The sequence below is a fragment of the Pavona decussata genome, unplaced genomic scaffold, assembly GCF_977016875.1.
Source record: "Pavona decussata unplaced genomic scaffold, jaPavDecu1.1 SCAFFOLD_269, whole genome shotgun sequence".
Classification (NCBI taxonomy): domain Eukaryota; kingdom Metazoa; phylum Cnidaria; class Anthozoa; order Scleractinia; family Agariciidae; genus Pavona; species Pavona decussata.
Window position 1 is genome coordinate 772796 of NW_028145671.1, and position 19557 is coordinate 792352.

At 40.0% G+C, this 19557-nt stretch overlaps 2 protein-coding genes and 1 pseudogene across 3 annotated transcripts in view; 2 read left to right on the plus strand and 1 right to left on the minus strand.

Annotated features, from left to right (window-relative positions):
- Positions 1 to 19557, plus strand: part of LOC146455855 (uncharacterized) — a 97213-nt gene continuing 77656 nt past the window's right edge. The window contains exons 1-3 of the mRNA XM_085093843.1: positions 1 to 140; positions 12054 to 12122; positions 12746 to 13051. Of these exons, the coding sequence (XP_084949969.1) occupies positions 12068 to 12122; positions 12746 to 13051 (361 nt within the window). The 5' untranslated portion in view covers positions 1 to 140; positions 12054 to 12067. The remainder of the gene's footprint in view (positions 141 to 12053; positions 12123 to 12745; positions 13052 to 19557) is intronic.
- Positions 7027 to 8058, plus strand: LOC146455856 (uncharacterized). The gene is made up of 2 exons (XM_085093842.1): positions 7027 to 7786; positions 7865 to 8058. Exons 1-2 carry the CDS (start codon positions 7162 to 7164, stop codon positions 8056 to 8058), a joined length of 819 nt encoding a protein of 272 aa, XP_084949968.1. The 5' UTR covers positions 7027 to 7161.
- LOC146455857 (uncharacterized) lies at positions 9754 to 11441 on the minus strand (annotated as a pseudogene). The gene is made up of 2 exons (XR_014858943.1): positions 11138 to 11441; positions 9754 to 10438 (listed from the first exon to the last, which is right to left on the minus strand). The product of XR_014858943.1 is annotated as an uncharacterized LOC146455857 (transcript).

Here is a 19557-nt window from a genome sequence, read left to right on the forward strand (position 1 = left end):
GTTTACTCACAGAAAATAAAATATCGCCTTGAAAAGAAGCACCAACAAGAGTGAAAAGGGATTGAGCTTCACGTCAACTCTCCTTGTAGTCTAAGGTGCTTTCTTCAAACAATTCCAAGTACGGGCTTGTTTACTAAACGGTAGGTTTTAACTTTTTGTCTGATCCCCTTCCTGTCTAAGACACTACTTTCGTCCTTATACCAATTTTCGCTTCAGAGCAGTGCGCGCGTTTCACTGACAATTTTTCTTTAAATTTATATACTAAGATTATTCAAAGCTGTAAGATTCGAACAGGAATTATTTATCAAGAAATGATTTTCTTCATAAAAACTTCGTATGACTTTTTTCACCCTCCATTTGATTTCCTTGATAATTAAACGTCGCCTTGATATTCATGTAACTTTTCTTGTGTTTCACGTTTCAATACTTTTGGACATTTTTTTTTCCTTTAACAAGATTTGAACTGGTTAGAAATAAAGGAGCGGTTCGAAATTTTTCCGAGAAGAAAGCCTAACTTAGTTTTTAAATTCTGTTTCACTTTTATCTTGTGATTGCTATTGTCATAACAAACGGAAATTTTCTTCTACGGGCTGAGTGTCAGGTTAGTTCTTTTCGTAATAAGTTTTGTTGTTCGACGCAGCCTTCGATATTCTCACGAGGGAAACGTCGGCTTTACGTCCCTACTGACAGTGAGTTATAGAGGTGATATTTTTCGGTTGTGGTGTGTTCTGAGTCAGAAATACGATGCGTTTTCTTGATCCCGACAATTTTACTAAACAATAATGCTTTACGAGTTTCAGTAAAATGTGTTCCCTTTTGGAGGGTCTACCCCTTAGTGGAAACATTTTTAAGCCAAATTTATGAAGGAGAAATGAAACATTGCATTGTAAGTGGCCATTTCGAAGAGAGTTTTTGTTCAGTAAGCCGAAGGCCGGATTCAGGTGATCGGGGAGTATTCTAATAACTGTAACCCAGTGGCCATTTCCATACGAAATTGTCTTTCGCATCTGTCTCATTGGGTCATTTTACACTGCGAACGGCGCTTTGTCCTTTGACCTAATTTCAAACTCTAACAATTTTCTCAAAAAAAAAAAAAAAAAAATACCTTGGAACTTTAAAATATGATTTTCGAAAATAGTTAATCCAAGGGCATCTTCAGGCGAAATATCAGAAATTCGACCGGGTGGTGCCTGAAATGCAGTTCTCGATTCTTACAAGCAGCCGCTCTTAAGTACATTGCACCGCTTATATACCAATACATTTGACCACATTTTTTGAGCGAGCATCACGTTCACTGAGCCGAGTCAAAAACGTTCAAGCAAACTTTTAGGCTGCTACACACACGCAATTGTGATCCTCTAAACTAGAGTATGATCCGAAAGAATTTCGCCAACAATATTTTCAAAACTAACCTTTATTTTAGATGGAATTTCTGACCCCAAAATATTACAGCGTGTCAGTCGCTTCGCTGCGATTAAGAAAATAGAAGAACCATAACCAGGATTCGTGATACAAAAAATAGAGAAGCGGACTTGTCTTTGCTACCCAGTTCCTTACATCAAAAGTATGACCGAGCCACTGACTACAGTACTTTTAAAAATGCCACGACATCCAATAAACCGACAACACCACAAAACGATTTTCCTATACTTACGTTCTGTCTTAAAAAAAAAAAAAAAAAAAAAAAAAAAAAACGATCTATGTTTAATGTAGTCTACCAAACTCTCTGTGCTTCGCTTTCATGTAGTTATATTGGCGAGACTGGAAGATCATTTAAAACCAGAATGAAAGAACATGTCCGAAACACAATGAAATGTGCTGAAGACTCTACCATAGCGAATCACGCAGTGACAGTCGATCATGCCATTGACTTTGACAACACAGCCATCATCAACAAAGGAACTATCCGTACAAGAAAGACACTTGATCTTGGCAAACAGCTAAAACGATTGCGGCTGGTAACAACCCATGCCCGCTTCAAAACAATGTAGCATTCTTTTAAACAAACATTCATTCAAAGATTCAAACATTGATCTCAACACTTTAGTACTGTTGTCAACATTCTGTTTACATGTATTTTTAGTTTTTAATTTATGCGTTCTATTCGCTATGTCAGTAAATTTCTTTGTTTCACTTTTCACACATCATTTTCAGTATCCGTTGAAGGTAGCAGACAGGCTACCGAAAGGTCATAATATTTTACAAATCATTTTTAACCAGAGATCGCTACTCTTATTATCATTTCAGTCTATAAATGATACAGTAACAGTAGTATACAGTTTCCTCATAGGAGCCTAGAGTTTATAGCAGACTGAACGGTCGCCTTTCCCCGATTTTCCTCTTGAAACTTGCTGAAGGGAAATGCGGATGGCTTAAGACATGGAGGTATAAGGCGGTGTGAGATTTATGAAGAATAGAAAGCAGTGTCACCGATGGTAAAGTTTGCGTTTCGCTTGGCTTCTTCTAAAGTGGTTCATTAAGAGAACCTAATACTGTTAAATTTTTAGGTATAACATCAGGTTCTAAACAACTGATCAAAATATCACATGCATTGGTCACTTGCTCTATTGAAAATTATCGGAAAGAGCCCTTTCCACATAATCCAAAGGATAGCGAACGATCGCAAAAGAACGTAATGGACTCTGTCTAAATAATACTACAAAACAAAAATGCTTTACAATAATGCTTTTCGAGTTTCAGTAAAACGTGTTCCCTTTTGGAGGGTCTACCCATCAATGGAAACATTTTTAAGCCAAATTTATGAAGGAGAAATGAAACATTGCATTGTTAGTGGCCATTTCGAAGAGAGTTTTTGTTCAGTAAGCCGAAGGTGATTCAGGTGATTCAGGTGATCGGTGAGTATTCTAATAACTGTAACCCAGTAGCCATTTCCATACGAAATTGTCTTTCGCATCTGTCTCGACTGTTGAGAGCAGTAATATTCCTTTACGAGAATTTAAGAAGCTGCATTTGGATAATTTTTGTATGTAATGAATTGAAAATAAGTTCGAGGTGTTTTTGCATGAAATTTATTGACGCATTTCGGGGACTAAATTTTTAGATTGACGAAATACGTTGGGATATGCATTAAAAGTTTGAAATATGGATATCATCATCAGCGGTCCATTGGTTTAAAAGAGACAGGAGTGCCTGCAGGGTTTAGGTCATAAATATCTTTGTTCCTCGCGGATATCGAGACTCATAAATGTATGAAAAATTAAGGGGGAAAATGTAGCAATGTAAAATGGTAACCCTAATCATTGATTAAATTTCATCATCATTGTGCGAGCCTGAGTCATGACATTGTTTGTTCATGGCAAGCAAAAAGACAGCGATGTGTCAGTTAGAAGAAACAGGCCATTTCACCCTATCACGTTTATATGATCAGCTTAATATAAAAGATGAAACTGGTACAGCTCAAACTCAGTTTTCAGGACGTAATAATGTTGTTCTGACGGCTTGCCTCTGTGCAAAATAAGTGTGTTCTGGGAGAAACCTGCGGCCGGGTCATTTTTCCGGTTTAATTTTTCATAGATGTTGTTACAGCTGAGAAGCACTGACGTTTGTGGGCGAAAGGCTACAACCGGAAGTTGAGTGTTTTCCTTTTAACGCATTCGGACGCAATTGTTTCTGTGATGGGAAGCTATTGGACACCAGGAGAAGCGTTTTAAGGCCTTGAAAATCAGAAACAAGCGAACAAACGGAACTTTTGACTTCCGGTTTCCATCCTTTGAACACAAACGTCTGTTTTTAAGTTTTCTAATGTCATGGGCAGCGGCAATGTTTTTATACCTGGAATCTGGAAGGCGGACAAAAATTTTGCTGTGGTGAAGATTTAGTGGAGGGAATCCCCAAACATTTTTAAAAACACCCTAGAACCTCACTAGATGCCGTTCGTCGTACGGTTTTTTCTTATATTCTTTATGTCAATATTCCTACCTGGAGTTTAATATTTTTCAACTACTGATGCACCTGTCAATATTCTATTCATAGAGACCAATTATTTTAATTATGTTAACAATTTGCATATACACAAAACTACAAAATGGTTATTAACACTATACAAGCTTGAATTAGCCCTTTTAATTCAGTTGAACACCTGTCCTTGACCATTACTTTAGTTAAGAAGCCTTTGTTGGTAACTGAATGTATGTAATGTATGACTTATTATAAGGAAAAAGAACCTGGCTACCAGCAACTCTGTTCAGGGCTATGTGCCCTCGAGTTTTCCTTAAGATTGCATACGCCTTTTCCGAGTTGCTTTGAACCTCAATATGAAAGCGAGGCTAAGTGCAAAACTTTTCATATGAAAATTAGTTTTGTTTGCATATGAATGAAGACTTATTTTCATAATAAAAACTTTACACTAAGCCTCGCTTTTACAATGAGATTCAAAGAAGCTCGGAAATGGCCTATTGGTAAATTTCACCTTCCTGTCTGCACTGCAAGATTTATCCAAATTTTTTTCGTTCGCAAGTCCAATTATGCAAAACTGGCAAGCCAGTTGTGGAAAAAGCCAAGTTGTCAAGAAAAATATTTTTAATAGGGAAACTAAATACTTTCGTGTGCACGAAACGCAAACAAGTTTCCCTGGCAAGCCTTTCAATGAGAAGCCGGCTTTCTTTTCTCGTTTACGTAACAAATGTGGCGTTTTCTTTTTGTGCCATCTCTCCTCGCTTACAAGCTGCCAAAACGGTTGTTAAACTAGGAACGTTTTCAAGGAAAAATGGTTAATTTGTGAATAATATTTTCTTTTGCACACGGTAAAATGTTTCTTTGACAAGTCTCAATGTTCAAAAGCTGGCGTGCCAGACTGTTTTTTAACAATAACAATGCTGAAAGAGTCACCGAGTTTCCTGGCATTTACGCAAATATTGAAAACGTTATTACGGTTCAAATTCGCCGTGGGCAGAATTCTGATTATTATGGGAATTCGTTATATACTCGTGGAGATAAAGTAACGATAGTGAAGTATATGGGCCGTGTGTACGCATGCATAATTATGATGGTCTCTCATTTATTTTAGCCTGTGTAACTGAAGGGACATTGGGCGAAGGCGCGTGGATAAAATTCTAGCTACTCAGAGTAATTTATCCATTCTTTAATACGCAGTTCAAATATTTATATATTTCATATTTTCATATAATTTATTATTTTACTCTCATATGTTTTGCTATTCAAAACAAAGGGACGTTTAGTTAAAGCCAGACCCAGCAGGTGGTAGCTTAAGTTAAAAAAGTGAACTTGTTATTTAACAATCGTTTTCGCTCCATTAACAGCGAAGTTGTTCCGATGAGTCACTCGAATTGCAATCCATGGACGGACGCTTCTTTTTCTGGGATACGACTAGTCTAAGCTTGAAGTTTTCAATGATTCAAGTATTGATAATCGTTTACCTTTCAAAATTTTCCATTTTTTAGCCAGTATAGCGCATCCATTTCTCATAGAAAGGTATTAATAATGCTAATCAGACACAACTTTAGCTGAACCGCCATGTTTGCATTTTAACAATAATTAATTTACCGTCCCTGTCATCAAGAACCTAACTGTAGTTAAAGGCGTATTTATGACCACAACCATTACTTTTATAGAAAAATAAGGAAACGTTGATTGCCAATTGACCAACTAACCATTGTTTAAATGACATTGGATTGGCGGACAGCTGCTGTACCGTAACACAAGAAGCTAAGCAACTAACTATACCACGAGCGCGCGTTGGATATTAGCCTGCGAGCAATTTCTCATTTGGTCATCCACGGGAGGATAGCGCGAGAGGATTGGGGCGGAGGCGACCCGGTCATCTTGCGACTCGCTTCACTCGCCTCTCGTGCTTTCTCCGCTGACCTAAAGAGAGCTTGCTTGCAGGCTAGTTGAATATGAGATGATAGATAGCCATCTCATATCCAACAAGCGCGAGTGGGATAGCTGTGGTTTTAAAATTACAATCAAGAACGATTGAAAGATCTTGCTGTTCGTTTTGCAAGAACAACCAGAAGACAATTTAATGGTCGCTAGTTTTCGGGCATGGTATAATTAACAATTATTCGCCGAAGGCGAAGTAAATATTGGTGATTCGTCGAGGGGAATATTCACCAATATTTGCTGAGCCTGAGGCGAATATTTGTTTTAGTATAATTACTCAGGTGATTATCAGAGAAAAACAAGTACGGTCCGAAAAATGTCGATTTTGTTTGTTTGTTTCAAATCGTCACGCGTCAATGAACAGAGACGCGCAGTCTGCCGATCACATGCTCAATCGAAATCACATGCGCAATCGATAAACTGTTCACGGCCTCGAGCAGAATGTTAGTATTCTTTAACTGCGCTTCATTGAGACGAAGCACTGACTTCTGTGAATGAATGTTGGGTTTCTCCGACCCGTTTACCAAAATAGATGGAGATGAACCAGGCTGTTTGGTGTAAAACTCGAGCCGGGATCACAAGTGTTAGCGATAGCATTTTATCGCATGTTGACATGATGGCTTCGCCGGTTAACGGACGTTTACAACTTGCCCTCGGAGATAAGCTGCTTAAGGTAGGAATTAAGTCATTTGTTGGCTTCACTAAACAAGTACATGGTTGTCGCAGATGAAAATATTTTGTTGTGAGGCAGTGACTTTAGATGGTGGTCGAGAGCCGCTCGAACCGACAACAAACTAGTTTTCAGATTATAAAGACTGTTTTCTTTTCTCGTCACTGAAACGTAAAACTTACAAAGACATTTATTCATTTTGTTTATTCCATGCTTTCCAATTTTGTCTTAAACTCGTTTTATTTGTGAAATCATTCTGTTAATAAAGAAAATCTTGCTCGAAATTAACTTATTTGTTGTCTTCATTTTAAGTCATCGAGATCGACAACATGCAATTTACAAGGGTTTTTAATTACAATTGGCAAAATTTTCATCTCTTGCCTTCGAAAAGTATCACCTCGGACTTAGCTGCATCTTTAGTGCCTTGCGGAATTGCATTTTCTTTCATCTTATTTACTTCTTTTTCAGAAATGTCAACAAATAGCTAAGCGGCCATTTTGAAAGTTAGTGCTCCCGCTATAATCACCTCGCGCGAGGTGATTATAGCAGGATATGACGCAATCCTTGACCAATCAGATCAACAGAATCTCTATAATCACCTGAGTAATTATACTAATGGCTCATATACCATGGGCGCTTTCCATTCGACCCAAAATTCCGGAATGAAATTTCGAGTATTCCATGTGACGAATGGAACAGTATATTCCGGTTGGTTTGAACCGAGCCGTCCCAGTCCATCACGTACCAATTTTCGCGCGAAAATACCAAATAAACAGGGGAATAAAATAATGGCGGACTCTTTGCCTATTTTACTTGCCTTAGAGTTGCTCGACGACTATGAAGTCGAAATTAGCGAAATATTGGACGAGGACGACGAAATAATGCTGTTTAGTGCGGGTATCTCCTACATGCGTAGGGATTTAAACCGAGCCCGCGACTACTTTGAGAGCACGATACCTCTCTATTTTCCTGACGAGTTTAAGGGTCACTTCTGGATGACAAGAGAAACTTGCGAGCTGTTCACTCGCGCCGTCATGCCCACAGGAAGGATACCACTTGGGAATGGATCTGGGCGAGCTGCCATCCCACCCCCAAAACAAGTTTTAGCTTTCCTCTGGTGTATGGCTAACCAAGAGCCTGCTCGAGCAGTGGCAGACAGGTTCGACATTACACTGAGTAGCGTGGACCGGGTTCTGAAGCGAGTATCACAAGCGGCAATTGATCTTTTAGGTCAATTTATCAGATGGCCTAATGGTGAGTTTCTTTAGTCAGGCACAGAGCAAAAGTAAAAGATAAATTTGCAGACTAGTTACTTTGACAATCGTTTTACAGCAAATGAAAAGCTCGCCATACGAACCAGCTTTGAAGACGAAGGGGGATTCCCTGGCGTCATTGGTTTGATTGACGGTACTCACATCCGGATCCAGGCCCCAGAAGATGACCCAGATGCATATATAAACAGAAAAAAGTTCTTCTCGTTGAATGTGCAGGTAACAGAAAAGCAAGTATTCATAAATATAATTTAATTGAAATTGATAACACAATGAATTCCTCTCACGGGGCCATTTATTTACTTGTTCAGCTTGTTTGCGATAAAAATATGGTTTTCACTGATGTTCTGGCTGGATGGCCTGGATCAGTCCATGACTCCAGGGTGCTTCGTAATTCTGAGCTCTTCCACACGGCAGTAAATAAGTTTCCTGGAGATACTCATCTCCTTGGAGATGGAGGATATCCATTATTGAGGTGTGCATCAGTAAAAACCACTGCCGACTTACCAGACCTATTGATAGTAGTTCTCTCCACTCCCTACTTAACTGTTTTTGGAGTACATTTAATGTTGATGAAACTACCATACACTGTATGCTATGCTTTTGCCAGTAAAAGACTTTTACTCTTTGAATTTCAAATTTAGAGCTATTACTTAATGGCTGTGATCTGGGTAGCCCCTTTAGCTACAAAATTTCCTGGGAGGAGGGGGGGGATACTTGGGTTCAGTTTTGCTGGGTATGTGCACTGGCCTCTCAGAGCCCCTGCCCCATTATAGTCTATTTTGTGGCCATCTTAGTGACTTTTCCCGACTAAGTCACTTTCTATTTATTCATCTACTTTCAATAACGGAATGTAATGCGAGGTGATTGTTACATTTAATAAACAACAACTTTCTGAACTTTTTAACCGAGACCATTTTGAAGCCCTACTTAATAGAATTTTCTTACCCCAAAAATCCGAAAATGTGCCACCCTATTCTAGTAACTCTCTTGAAAATGCAACCCCATTCTAGTCCATCCAGGCGTGAAAATGGGACCCCATCCAGCGGCACATCCCCATTAGCCTCTTATAAGGAAGTACCCCCCCCCCCTCCCCCGGGCAATATTGCGATGGCCTAAAGCATGAGTTTTGTTTCTAGATGGCTCATCACTCCTTACAGGGATAACGGTCATTTGACTCGGCAACAGAGAAGGTTCAATACAGTCCTTTTATCACTGAGGCAGAAAGTGGAAAGAGCAATTGGACTTTTGAAAGGGCGATGGAAGAAACTCCTTTTCTTGGATCATATGGATCTACAACTGACAGTTCATCTGATAATATCGGCTTGTGTACTTCACAATTTTTGCATTATCCATGATGATTTTTATGATGGCTATATTGATGATGGCGACTTTGGTGATGATGATCCTCATGACAATGGGAACCAACCAGATGAAAGAGCTGAACAAAAAAGGACCCATCTGATGAACACTATTTGTACATAAGTAACAGTAGTTTAATAACTCAAGCAGAATAATTAACAACCTCAACATTATTATTAGTATTTCCACTATGTTGTGATGAATGTCAAACCCTGGTTTAATTTTTCTTTCAGCAGGAATGCTTTAGAATAAGCAACAAACAAATTGTACAGTTCATTTCCATCCAAGTAAGGGGAATAGACTCAAATACAAGCCCAGCCTATTGTGTATATTTGACTGTCCTCAGCAACATTGACTATTTATGGTGTGGTGGAAGACATTTGGCTGTGAAAATGGGCTATAAGTGAGAAATGACACATTTGAATGTCTGAGATTTTTTAAGGGCTGGGAAGGCTTAGATAGGGAACAGACCATTATAAATAAAATCATAACACAACACTGCAAAGAAAAATGTCCAGATGCAGTAGAATCATGACAACTTTCAGCAAAAAATAATGTTCAACATATTGAGATTCTACACTGCAGAACAAGGCTTAAGTCAGCTATTTCTTTTTTAGAACATCCAAAAGTTGGCCAAAAAGTTCTTTTTTTTCTTTCTGCATCTCTTTTAGTAAGGAGATTTTTTCTTCTTCTACCTTCTCTCTCTTCTCTGAGTAGGACTGCAAAAATGTAAGCATCTCAGCCGCTGATGAGTGGCTTTTTCTTTTTCTTACTCTTTTATTTCCATTCTTTGCTCCCTCCAGACTATTGCCACCTTCATCATCTTCAAGCTCATCACCATTGTCATCACATTCTGCAGTTGAATCACTTTGGCTTGGCGAAGAAGAGGCTGCACGTGCAAATGAAGAAGAGGCCACACGTGCAACATCAAAGGTGTAGCTTGGATTAACCTTGCGGCTCTCCCCAATACATTCTTGTAGACTGTCATAAAATTTACACGTTTGTCTTGCTTTTCCTGTTTGCTTATTGTTATCTTCAACTTGTTTAAACTTTGCAACAAGTTTATCCCACTTTCTTATACACTGATCAACAGTTACTTTATATTCCGAAGTTTCATTAAAGTGGTTATAGATTTTCTGGAAGACATCTTTTTTTGTTGTCTTTCCTTTCTTTAATAGATGTTTGAACTGACCATAGCTTTCAATGAGCAAGCGGACATGCTTATCATCCCACTTTTGTAGGCTCTCTGGTGACTCTGTTTCAGTTGCTGCATCTACAGAAAGCAAAGTCAGTTAAAGAAGCAAGAAATTAATTAATTAGTTCACTTATTTTAAGTAAATAGGTATGTCAAAGAATGAAAAATCATTTGTTTACAGCATGTATTGGATAATTAAGTTATCTGTTTAGGCATGCTTTAAATCAATGGTATGTGATTCAGGAGATCCGAGTTGACCTTAGACTTAATATAAAGTTCATTGTGTGTTTTAAAAAGAAACCTAAAACTGATGCAGCAGGTATAGATCAGTTGAAATTAAACTACTATAACAGCTTGTAAGTAAGCTAGCGACTTGAAATTTGAATTTCTAACATATTAAATATACATTTCAAAGTTAGCAGAGCCTTCATCTCATTTTTCGCTTGCCCTGAGCATTGCTAGTACTAGTAGGGAAAATATTAATTCAAGCTTAATAAATAAACTTAGCAAATTGAAGCTCCTCATGCTTTCTAGTTGTGAATCCATCTACTCTTTAATATTATCCGTTTCACTTAGCTCGGGAACAGTACATGCACTGTTATAATTATAGGCATAAAGAATGCGAAAAGAAAACGTTGACGCTACAAAATATATGCATTAACACTCCTAACCCAGTAATGGCGGGAATATTTGCCTTGCAATAGAAAGTGTGCTCGTCGCTTATCACATTAATTTAAGACATTGCGCGTAGCTTATGTGCATTTTCGCACTACTTACCAAAGTTTGCCGTGGCCGCCGTGCAAACGTGGTTCAAAAGAACATTCAAGTCATCTGTAGATCGCATGCAAGCGATATTGAGCAGCCATATTGGCAGCCATGTTGAGTTCGATTTCCGGACTCTGAGAAACTGGGCGCGAGCAGGAATGGTCGAATGGAACGGAATTTTCCGGTTATTCCGATTTTCCGGAATTTTAGGCCAACCTCGCGAGGTACACCCAAAATTTCGGAATGAAATTCCGGAAAATGTCTGTTCCATTCGCTACAAAACCCGGAATTTCCGGAATTTTTGGTCGAATGGAAAGCGCCCCATGGCTTCTAAGCCAATCAAATCCCTGAATTACATTATACAATGATCTACTTTTCAATAATGAGAAATGTTTTGTTGACACTAACATGGCACTATTATGGTGGTGATGACGTCATATGCATTCTGCCTGCAGGTCAGTGCGATCACTAGCATACAAGTTTCAGGTCCACCTTGCAAACGAGTTTCATTGGCTATTCTCACAGCCAAATAAGAGCATGCGAAAAGAGGTAGCTCTGATTGCTTTCTCTGCGACAAAAAAGATGGTAAAACTAACTCTGAAAATGCTATTGTAATGCATTTTATAGTTGAAACACAATGCGTTAAAAAGAAGATATTAAATTGACCGGAGGTAAGCCAGTTGGCTATTTACAAGCGTGGTCGAGGAGATGGACATGGCGGGAATCGAACGCAGGACTTCAGGGCTATAAGTTCAGGAGTCTGACCAACCTACCACCATTTTTGTATAGAACAAAAAGGGATCCAAAGCTAAAACATAATAGCAAAGAATTGACGAGGCGAGATGTTATGCTTTGCCTGATTGTTGTCAGGTCATTCAAGGTTTGCACCAAGAAGCAGTTTTCCTATAATTATTATTTTCTTTTTCAGATTTTTGAGAAAGCATGTCCTTTAAATTGTCGTTTGTCCTGATAACTGCAGCCTTTATTCAAGGCACAGGTAAGTCACATCATCGTTCCTAGAATTTTCAAAAAAATAGAAAAGTACAGGGTGGACAATTGGCATTAACTTATCAAACAATCATGCGAATTTCGTTGGTGGTGCGTCGCAAGGCACACCTGCATCAGTGGGATGTAACTGAGAATGAAAGTCAAGTTATTAACAGCATGTGAAAACTAGGCTCAATGAAGTTAAGGCTGGAAAAACAATCCCAACGTCCACTTTTTAAAATTTCGAGCAATACCATAACAGTCTGTAAGACACTTTTTGTCTAAACAAAAGCTCTTTGTCAAATAGTTCCTTGTGTGACCTTGAAAGCGAAAAGACACATACGCCAATGGATTCTGTAACAATGGTGGTGATCATGCCGGCTATTTTAGTTTTCGAAGCTACAACAAAAAATTTAGTTGGCTCCTGTTTCACTAAGATCGAAATGTTGTCTAAACTGACAAAGTCAGACGGCTTTTAATCGAAGACTCATTAAAAGAATTAGGAACGAGAGGTCTATGGGAAGAAGATGAATCATTTTGGTACTCAGGTGTAGAAAGGGTTAGAAATTCTCCTTTGGGAGTGAAAGGGTTACACAAATTGTCGATGACTGGCAAATCTATCTTATTTTTTAGTGGCCACAAGTTATGCACCTATTGGATGTTTTAAGACCACTCGGAAACAGCTTGCACTTCCCGAAATGATAGCTGATTTAACAGACAGTATAGACTGGAGTAACTTAACAAAAACAATTGACGCCTGCGCTAAACTAGTGGAAAATAGAAGTTATCTCTACTTTGGACTACAACATTTTGGATTATGCCGAAGTGGCCCACTGGCTCATTTGTCGTACGATCTAAATGGCCCTTCAAAGAATTGTTGGTCAGTTGTTGGCGGAAACCACAGCTACACTAATTTTGTGTACATGCTTGGTGGTAAACGTAAGTGCCATGTACTGTTAATTGATAGAGGTATTGGTTAGTTAATTGAAACAGAAACATCTTTGCCACGGAGTTACTCTTAAAAAGCTGATGGCATCTTTCCCTCCCATTGCGGTAGACATTCTTGCCTTTCAACACTTGCAATTCATATTCAAGTTTTTCTTTTTTATATAACTTTATAACATTGACAGGCTTTTTCCAGTTTTTTCTAGTTTATTGCCATAGAGTGTGTTACTGATTCAATGTTATAAAGTTATAAAAAAAAGAAAAACTTGAATATGAATTGCAAGTGTTGAAAGGCAAGAATGTCTACCGCAATGGGAGGGAAAGATGCCATAACATGCCTGTTAAGGACGGTGCCTACTATTGTTACTGCGCATACCTTCTGCGCATCGCTAGATACTCGGGTTTCCTATGGGTGGTACCTACTAATACAGGAATATTTTTGCGCAGTTTAAAACTATACGGAGAAAGCAGAACTTACCAAATGCTTTTGGTATCTCAAAAAAAATTGGGGGTAACCACGCATTTTTCAGAGATAATTAAGCTTCAATTTAGGAAAAATCTCATACATTGCTTTATATTTTGACGTTTTTTAGAGATATTAATGTTTAATTATCTCTGAAAAATACGTGGTTACCCCCAATTTTCTTTTTGGATTCCAATAGCCCTTGCTAAAATCTGCTTTTCCCGCATAGTCATAAACCGCACAAAAATACTTCGGTATTAGTAGGCATCGTCCTTAATGTACTGTACTTAACAACATCCATGAAAATTTCCCTGGAATTCTTTCATTACCAGTCGTTTGTCGCACACTATTAACTATAATGTAATGCCTCAAATAAATAATAAAGTGATTTTATTTTAATTGAGTACATTATCAAACAAACAAAAAAGAATAAAAGGAGATATGCATTAATATTTTCTAATAAGAGTTGTCAAAGAGTCATACTTAAGTTGTTGAAACAACAACAGAAATATACTTTTAGTGGCAGTCACAAGCTAATTTAGTGACTGATGGCTCAAATCATCTCAGTTTGGCTTTTCATTTTTCGTTAGTAAACGAAGTGCGATTTTCAGACAGCAATACTGCATCAGATCCTATGTGTTTTTGGTGTCTTTTGGGACGTCGTATTAACACGATTTTACACCGTTCATAACAGTGTTACTAATTGGCGAATTGAACCGGGATATGAAATGATGTAGTTCAACATCGGGCTTGTGGCTTAAACGTGAAACGTTTCGCTTGTTTAATTATTTTATTTTATCCGTTTATTTTTTATTTTTATTGACAAAAGGACGGAGTAGTACAGTATAAAACTCAATATCTTACAGTAAGTAGTACAATCTTACAGAACAAAACGTACTTAACTACAAAACTACTCATAAAAGAAAAGAAAGAAAGAACTATAAGGTTTGCACACAATTCAAATAAAAAAAATACACATGCACGCCTATGGATACTTAAAAAAGGTGAATGCTTAAAGTAACATAACGATAGAATAAAGCAACGAACAGGAGAGACGCGGAAAGAAGCTACTCGGATAATAACAGGTCAAATTCTTGTTGAAAATTTTCGCTCACCAACGCGTCAACTGTCAGAAAACACACTGAAACGAATCCAGCACTCAGTACACGTAACTTTTATTCAAAAGCAGAGAGAGAATTAACAATGCCCATTCGCTTATATAACGTGGTAGAACTTTCTAGAATCACAACCTGCCAAAAACTGGTTTAACCGGTAATTTCGCGCCTTCCGAACGTCACTGTTAGCTGAAAATAGCTTCTGGATACTTCTAGAAACTTCTGGAAACCTAGACAGTTTATGAATGCGTAAATAGTCGCTAAACAGTCTCTAAATCCATTGAGGACATTTCGCTCAGAGTGTGCGTCATGTATTTCCAACACTCCTTCTCACTCGCAAGGGTAATGTCCAATCGTCTCCTTTATTCCGCAAATTATTCGCAGCTTCACGAATCGATCCCGACTCAGTCCCTTAGTAAGCATGTCGGCAACCATCTTCTCTGTAGGACAGAACTGTTGTTCCACGTTTCCTTTCTCTACTTGTTCCCGAAGGAACTGGTACTTGATTCCAATGTGTTTGGGGGTTCTTGGCTAGACAGATTGCTGACTGGTTGTCTTCAAAGATCTGAGTTGCTGCTGTTTGGTTGTTTCTTAAATCGGTCAACAGCTGTCGCATCCAGATTGCTTCTTGTGCCGCGGATGCCAATGGCATGTTCTCAGCTTCCGCAGTTGAGAGTGCCACACACGTCTGTTTCTTGCTTCTCCAGCTGATAGCTGCACCACTCATCTGGAAAAAATATCCCGGCCTTGATTTGCAATCATCTGTGTCTCCAGCCCAGTTAGCATCAGAGTATCCAAAGCAGCTCTTTAATCCTTCTTTGCTGCAAAAGAGCCCCAAATGCAACGTGCCTTTCAGCTAGCGCATGATGCCTTTGACTGCGATCCAGTGTTGCTTGGCCACATTGCTTACGCCATATGCAATGTCTGTTCTCGTCATGATTGACAGGTACAATAGACTACTGAACTGCTGATTGAAATTGTACTTTATCGACACTCCCACAGCCTTCGGTCATCTTAACGAGCTTAGAGCTGACATCCACTGGTGTGTCGATTGACTTGGCATCCTCCATGCCAAATTTCTGCAAGACGTTTTGGGCATACGCCGATTGGCCAATCCAAACTTCTTCAGTTTGCTGATTTTGGATCACCTTAACACCCAGGAAATGGTGCAGTTCCTCCATATCTTTAACTTTGAATTATTCGGCAAAAGCTTTCTTGACTTCCGCCATCCGCTTGTCGCTTTTTGTAGCCAACACGATATCGTCAATGTGAACTGCAATTATGAACATTTCTCCTTCTGAATCCACATAGATGCATGGGTCGCTAGATGTTTGTACAAAACGGATCTTCTTCAGTCTTTTCGAGTACAGAGTTCCAGCATCTTGAAGACTGTTTCAGGCCGTAGATACTTCGTTTTAGCTTGCAGACTAAATGTTCCTGGCCCTTGATGACAAAACCCTCTAGCTGTTTCATGTACACCTCTCCTTTCAATTCCTCGTTCAAGAAAGCAGTTGTTATATCCATTTGATGCAACTTTAAGACGTTCTGTACCGCTAACGCGATAACTGTCCCAAGTGATTCAAATCTGACAACTGGGTAGAACGTCTTATCATAGTCAACTCTAAACTTCTGAGAGAAGCCTTGAGCTACTAGCTGAACCTTGTACCGTTTGACCGATCCTTCAGCATTCGTCTTGAGCTTCAACACCCACTTGCTCCCCACTGCTTTTCGGTCCTTCGGCAATTCTACCAAGTCTCAGACATCGTTTACGCGAAGGGATTCTATTTCCTTTTCCATCGCAGCCATCCATTTGTCCTTGTCCGGGCGGGCTAGTGCTTGTCTAGCGGCCTTGGGTTCATCTGGCTCAGTACTCGTGACAGTGACCCATTCTCCGTAGTAGTCAGGTGGCCTTCTCTCTCTTTCTGGTCTTCGCTGTACAGGCTCAGTTGTTTCTTCAACAACTGGTTCTTCGTCAATTACCTGTTCTTGGTCTCGCAGGCTATCAATCTTCACATGTCATTTTTCGTTCTTCTCTTTTGCTTTGCTTGGCTCCTTCTCAATCAGCTACAGGATTCATCAAACAAGACATCTCGACTGTAAAAGACTTTGGCACGCCTTGGGTCATACAGGCGATCTCCCTTCGTTTCAGTACCATAGCCGAGAAGAACGCACCTCCTGGATTTTGGGTCGAGTTTGTGTCGCTCATCATTGGGCACATGGACGTGTGCAGCACACCCGAATGCTCTCAAGTATTCGACATTTGGCGTATCACCCGTACAGGCTTCGAATGGAGTCATTCCTTTAACTGCCTTTGTTGGACTGTGGTTCCGCAGGTAAACAGCCGTTGACAATGCTTCTGCCCAGAAACGATGCGGCAACTTTGCATCCGCCGACGTAGATCGCACAACTTCAACCAGCATCCGATTCATCCTTTCGGTCGCACCATTCTGCTTGGGCGTTTTCGGTACGGTCAGTTCATGTCGAACTCCTTCTTTCTTCAGGTATTTCTTAAAATCGGCTGACATGTATTCACCACCATTGTCAGTGCGTAGTACCTTTAACTTCTGATTCATTGACCTTTCCACCTCAGCTTTCCATTCCAGGAAACGCGGGAAAATTTCATCTTTGTGCTTCAGGATGTATATCCACGTGTAGCTAGTCTTGTCATCAATGAATGTCAGGAAGTATTCGCCACCGCTAAGGGATTTTGCAATCATCTTTCCACATACATTACTGTGTACTAGTCCTAGTGGCTCGTCAGACCGCTTGCCTCCGTCGACTGGGAACTTCCTTCAGCGGTGTCTCCCCTCCACGCATGACTCGCAATACCTGATTTCCCTCGATACGTTGTAGTCAATACCATCGGCCAGCTCCTTCTTGGCAAGCTTTTTCAAGTTTTGCAGTCCTAGGTGACCATAACGCCGATGCCAGATGTCCTCCTTTGTCTCTGGGCTTCGGTTTTTGGCAGCATTAGCTTGATGATCCGTTTGACTGTTCAGATAGTATAGACTTCCCACCCTAGTCGCAACAGCTATCAACTTCCTGTTCGGATCCAGTATTTGACAACCAGTCTCACTGAAATCAATCATCTTCCAAGCTTTAGCTTTCTTAGACACGCTTATCAAGTCGTAAGACAGATCAGGCACGTACAGGACTTCGTGTAGTTTGCATCTACTTGCTTGGCCATCCATAGATGTAACCTCCAAAGCGACAGTTCCACGCCCTGTTGCTTCCACTGTGTATCCATCCCCAAGGGTTACCTCTACTGGCTGTTCCAGGCTACAAAGTTCAACAAACAGTTTATCATCATTGCGCATGTAACAGGTTGCTCCTGAATCCACAATTCAGTCATTCAGTAGTCCAGTGGAATTTGCCGACATCATGTGGTTCACCATCAAGCCAATACTGTCACTGTCTGAACTGTTGCTGTCTCTTCGTTTCACCTCAGCTCTATTTGCCTTCAGCTTAACAGTTTTTGTCTTCTTGTGGCTCGAGTCGCATTTCTTCCTGGCCCATTCTTTGTAGTTTCGTCTGATGTGGCCAAATCTTCCACAGTAGTGGCATTTTGGTCCTTTTTCTTTAGCTTGCTGCTTTCCGGTCATAGCTTTTCTCGCTGCTGGAGCCTGCACCTAACTCTGCTCGTTCCCTTAGCTTTCGTTTCTCAGGCAACAACCGCTCAGTGACGATCTCCATCTTAGGCACGTCCTCATTCGCCTCAAGAGCAGTAACATGTTGTATGAGTCTGGCAGACTTGCCAGCAGGTGCACACCTCGGCCCTCTTCTGAAACTGGGTCTCCAATGACTGACAGTCCATTAAAAATTTCAGGCATGGCTTAAATGTGTTCTTGCACTGACTAACCGTCCTTCAAACGCCAAGAAAAGAGTTTACGTCTCAGTTCCAGTTTGTTGGCCCATGTCCTTTTCTGAAATTGATTAGCCAGATTCTCCCACACAACAGCCGGATCTTCAGGCTCTCCAATCAAATATAGTAGTGACGGTTCAATGGACAACAAGATAATCGCCAGCGCTCGATCCCTTTTTATGACGAGCTTTGAGTACTTGCCGCCTTCTCTCTGAGCAGGAGGAGTTTCGGTCCCTTTGACAATATTCCACAGTCCATCTTTCATCAGAGCCATCCGATATTGCACTTTCCACGCGGGATAATTCGAGCCATTCAAAGGAATAAGAGTCACGGTCTTCACATCAGGCGCCATCTTGAATCAATGGCACACTGAATTAATCAACGAGGCCAGGCAGCTCAGCATAATTTAATATGGTGGGCTTTTCTTCAACTTTCGTCTTTCGACTTCGGCTGCCCGTAGCGGGCGTTTCAAACGTTCAACTTTGACTTTCAACTTCGACTGCGCAGTGGAAGTGTCCTGGGCCCATAACCTGTTGAAAAGTTTCGCTCACCAACGCAACAACTGTCAGAAAACACACCGACACGAATCCAGCACTCGGTACACGTAACTTTTATTCAAAGCCATAGAGAGAGTGAACAATACTCATTCGCCTATATAACGTGGCAGAACGTTCTAGAATCACAACCTGCCAAAAACTGGTTTAACCGGTAATTTCTCGCCTTCCGAACGTCACAGTTGGCTCAAAATAGCTTCTGGATACTTCTGGAAACTTCTGGAAACCTAGACAGTTTATGAATGCGTAAATAGTCTCTAAACAGTCTCTTATCCATTGAGGACATTTTGCTTAAAGTGTGTGCATGTATTTCCAACAATTCGTTCTGCTTGTATTGTTTAATGTACTGCATAAAGCTCTCTACAGTTGGTCTTTTCTTTTTACTTCTATCTACAAAGCCAGATGCGAGTAAGAACACAAAGTTGATAATTTTGTGTTTGGATGTCTCAGGCCCCACCCCTACGATGGTCAATTGATTCAAAATATAGTTTCTTGGCATATTGTTA